General features: G+C 46.9%; 1 protein-coding gene across 1 annotated transcript in view; it reads right to left on the minus strand.

Moving 5' to 3' along the window:
- Positions 1-1,564: 1,564 nt before the first annotated feature.
- Positions 1,565-3,389, minus strand: part of LOC132463392 (ephrin type-A receptor 4-A-like) — a 2,662-nt gene continuing 837 nt past the window's right edge. The window contains exon 2 of the mRNA XM_060059527.1: positions 1,565-3,348. Coding sequence (XP_059915510.1) covers positions 3,231-3,348 — 118 coding nt within the window. The 3' untranslated portion in view covers positions 1,565-3,230. The remainder of the gene's footprint in view (positions 3,349-3,389) is intronic.

Raw genomic sequence — 3,389 nt, forward strand, 5'->3', positions numbered from 1 at the left:
CTGCCAGAGCCCCCGAGCGCGGCGCGTCCCCACCGCCGCGGCTCGCTGCTAAATGTACTGCCAACGCCTCCACCAAATTATCTCATTACATACCAGATGCTGCTTTTAAATCACCCTAAAAAAATGGCCAACTTTTTTTTTTCTCTCTCTTCTCTGCCATCTCATCTTTCCTTTCTTCTATTATTTCCCCCGTCTCTCTCTCTCTCTCTCTCTCTCTCTCTCTCTCTCTCTCTCTCTCTCTCTCTCTCTCTCTCTCTCTCTCTCTCTCTCTCTCTCTCTCCCTCTCTCTCTTTCTTTTAGTTTTCCTTAGAAGGAGCTGCCTCATTAACCACCATCAGCTTTCTTGCCTGTGTGCGATATGAATGTACTGACAGAGATAGAGCATAGTTGTGTGTGTGTGCATGTGTGTGTGTGTGTGTGTGTGTGTGTATGTGTGTGTGTATGTGAATGTGTGCGTGTGCATGACGAAACGCGATAAAGCTCTCATTAGACACGAAAACAGTCAGTTTTGCCAGAATTCTAATCATGTTTTCTCCTCCTTTATGTACTAAAGGCTTCCTCATATTCACTCCAATCAAGTGACAGGGTGTGTATGCATGCATGTGTGTGTGTGTGTGTGTGTGTGTGTGTGTGTGTGTGTGTGTGTGTGTGTGTGTGTGTGTGTGTGTGTGTGTGTGTGTGTGTGTGCATGTGTGTGCATGTGTGTGTGCGTGCGTGCTGCTCTTCATGCTGGCCTGCGTGTTTGTGTGCGGTAATGCACTTGGAGACAGCTGTTTGCTGATTAGACAAGTTCCTGCTGCCAGCTCAGCTCTGCCCAATTCACCTCTCGGAGAAAAACAACTCAGGAAACATGACAGAACACAGACGCTTATGATGACACCTACGCTTACACCCTTCTCTCTCTCTCCCTACCTCCCTCTCTCTGTACCTGCCTCTCTCCCTCCCCCTCCCCCTCCCCCTACCTCCCTCCCTCTCCCTCCCCTCTCCCTACCTCCCTCTCTCCCTACCTACCTCCCTCTCCCTACCTCCCCCTCTCCATATCTTCCGCTCTCCCTCCCTGCCCCTCTCTCACTACCTCCTTCAGTAAACCTCTCTCTCTCCCTGCCTCGCTCCCTCTCTCCTTCCCTTCCTCTCTCCCACCCTCCCCCTCTCTCCCTACCTCCTTCACTTACCCACTCTGCATACCTCTCCTCTCTTTCCCCCTACCTCCTTCCCTTCCCCCACTCTCTCCTTACCTCCTTCCTTTATCCTATTTCTCTCCTTACCTCCCTCCCTTATCCCTCTCTTGCTAATGCTCTCTCTCTCTCTCTCTCTCTCTCTCTCTTGTCTCTCCCTGTCCGTCCCTGTCTACCACCAGCTATTCCTATTCTCTTTTCCCTGACAGCACATAGGAGCCTAATCCTGTCTGATTAAGGCACCAGTGACTCAGTTGGTCTTCTGAGGTTTGTCAAAAGACGATCCTTGTGCAAATAGTCGGCTTAAACACTTTCACTTGTCATTCAACATGGCCATTACAGCTTACTCCCATTCAGACAGAATTAAAGAGCTGCTGTGAATGCATGGCTAGGTTTTGGTATTTATTGCAATGCAACATGGCAACAATGACAATTTCTCAGTGCTCGGTTATTTTACAATTTACAAACTACGTAAAAAAAAAGAGAGCGTAAAGAGCATAAATAAAAAGAAACAGACATGTGCAATTGACAGATGAACAACCGTCTAGTCTAAATGCCTAATCAAGAAATAGTAGTAATAAGTACAATCTTTATACACTTTTTAAGGATGACATCATACCATTCCTCAGTATGCTTCCTCACTCCAGAGTGGAACTAGTGAGAGTTTGGATTGTTGCACTGATGCAGCCCTCTCCATTCTCTCTGGCACATTTGCATATTTAAAATATTCTACGATTTGCTAATGACACGGCAAGGGAGTAACCATTTGCGTGCATGCACATCCTGTACACCGCTCACACACACAGACACACACACACACACACACACACATACACACACACTGGATGAACACAGGCACCCACGTACACACACACCTACTCAGGAACACGCACGCACACACACACTGGACGAACACAGGCACCCATGCACACTCGCAAACATGCACACGTGCACACCCACCTACTCAAGAACACACACACACACACACACACACACACACACACACACACACACACACACACACACACACACACACACACACACACACACACACACACACACACACACACACAAACACTTGAGGCACACACATACACACATGGAAATGACGAGCAATTTAAAAGAATAATTTGATTTGCTTAGTTTTTTTTTTACAAGTCAAGTAACAAGCAGCAACAGAAAAAAAAAGTCGGAGGCCATTCTCTCTATACACAGTCTTACACGTCAGCCTTTGTTTAAAAAACTAATAAATAAAAAGGTGTTTCTACAACGGGGAATTAAAGAACGGTAAGTAAGAGAGCAAGGTTTCAGTCCTGGCCTTCAGTAGCTGATGAGTGTCTCCTTGGGTCCTAGTTCAGTAGCTGATGAGTGTCCACTCTGGTCCTGGCCTTCAGTAAGTGATGATACACGTCCACTCTGGTCCTGGCCTTCAGTAGCTGATCCATGTTCCCTCAGGTCCTGGCCTTCAGTAGCTGATACATGTCCCCTCTGGTCCTAGTTCAGCAGTGGATCCATGTCCACACTTGTCCTGGTTTAGTAGCTGTTGCATGTCCTCTTGGGTCCTAGTTCACTAGCTGATCAGTGTCCCCTTAGGTCCTAGTTCACTAGCTGATCAGTGTCCTCTTGGTTCCTAGTTCACTAGCTGATCAGTGTCCCCTTAGGTTCTAGCTCACTAGCTAATCAGTGTCCCCTTAGGTCCTAGTTCACTAGCTGATCAGTGTCCCCTTGGGTCCTAGTTCACTAGCTGATCAGTGTCCCCTTGGGTTCTAGTTCACTAGCTGATCAGTGTCCCCCTGGTTCCTACTTCAGTAGCTGATGCGTATCCACTTCCCCATCAGGATTTTACAAAACATGACAGTAGCGTCCAAAAGTGCTGCTCTCTTGTTCTTCTTCCTCTTATGTTCGACTTCTATTATTTGTTCCTTTTATTTTGTTTGTCTTTCTCTCAACTGTCTCCACGTTTGTAAATCTCCTCTAAAGTGCATATGGATGAGGTACATTACATTCCTCTTTAAAAACAAAAAACTAAAATAGTCTCGGGTTCTGTATGTGGTCTCAGACCGGAACCATCCTGTCTTGTAACTGCTGCATTTGGGACAGCATTTCGTGTTGCACACTGGCAAGAATGATGTCCTGATGCGACGGGGTGATGATTCCGATCCTGTCCATTTCCCTGTGAACAACAAACCCAACCATTAGCAGGATGTTCTCCAT

Source organism: Gadus macrocephalus, chromosome 8 (genome assembly GCF_031168955.1).
Source record: "Gadus macrocephalus chromosome 8, ASM3116895v1".
Lineage (NCBI taxonomy): Eukaryota > Metazoa > Chordata > Actinopteri > Gadiformes > Gadidae > Gadus > Gadus macrocephalus.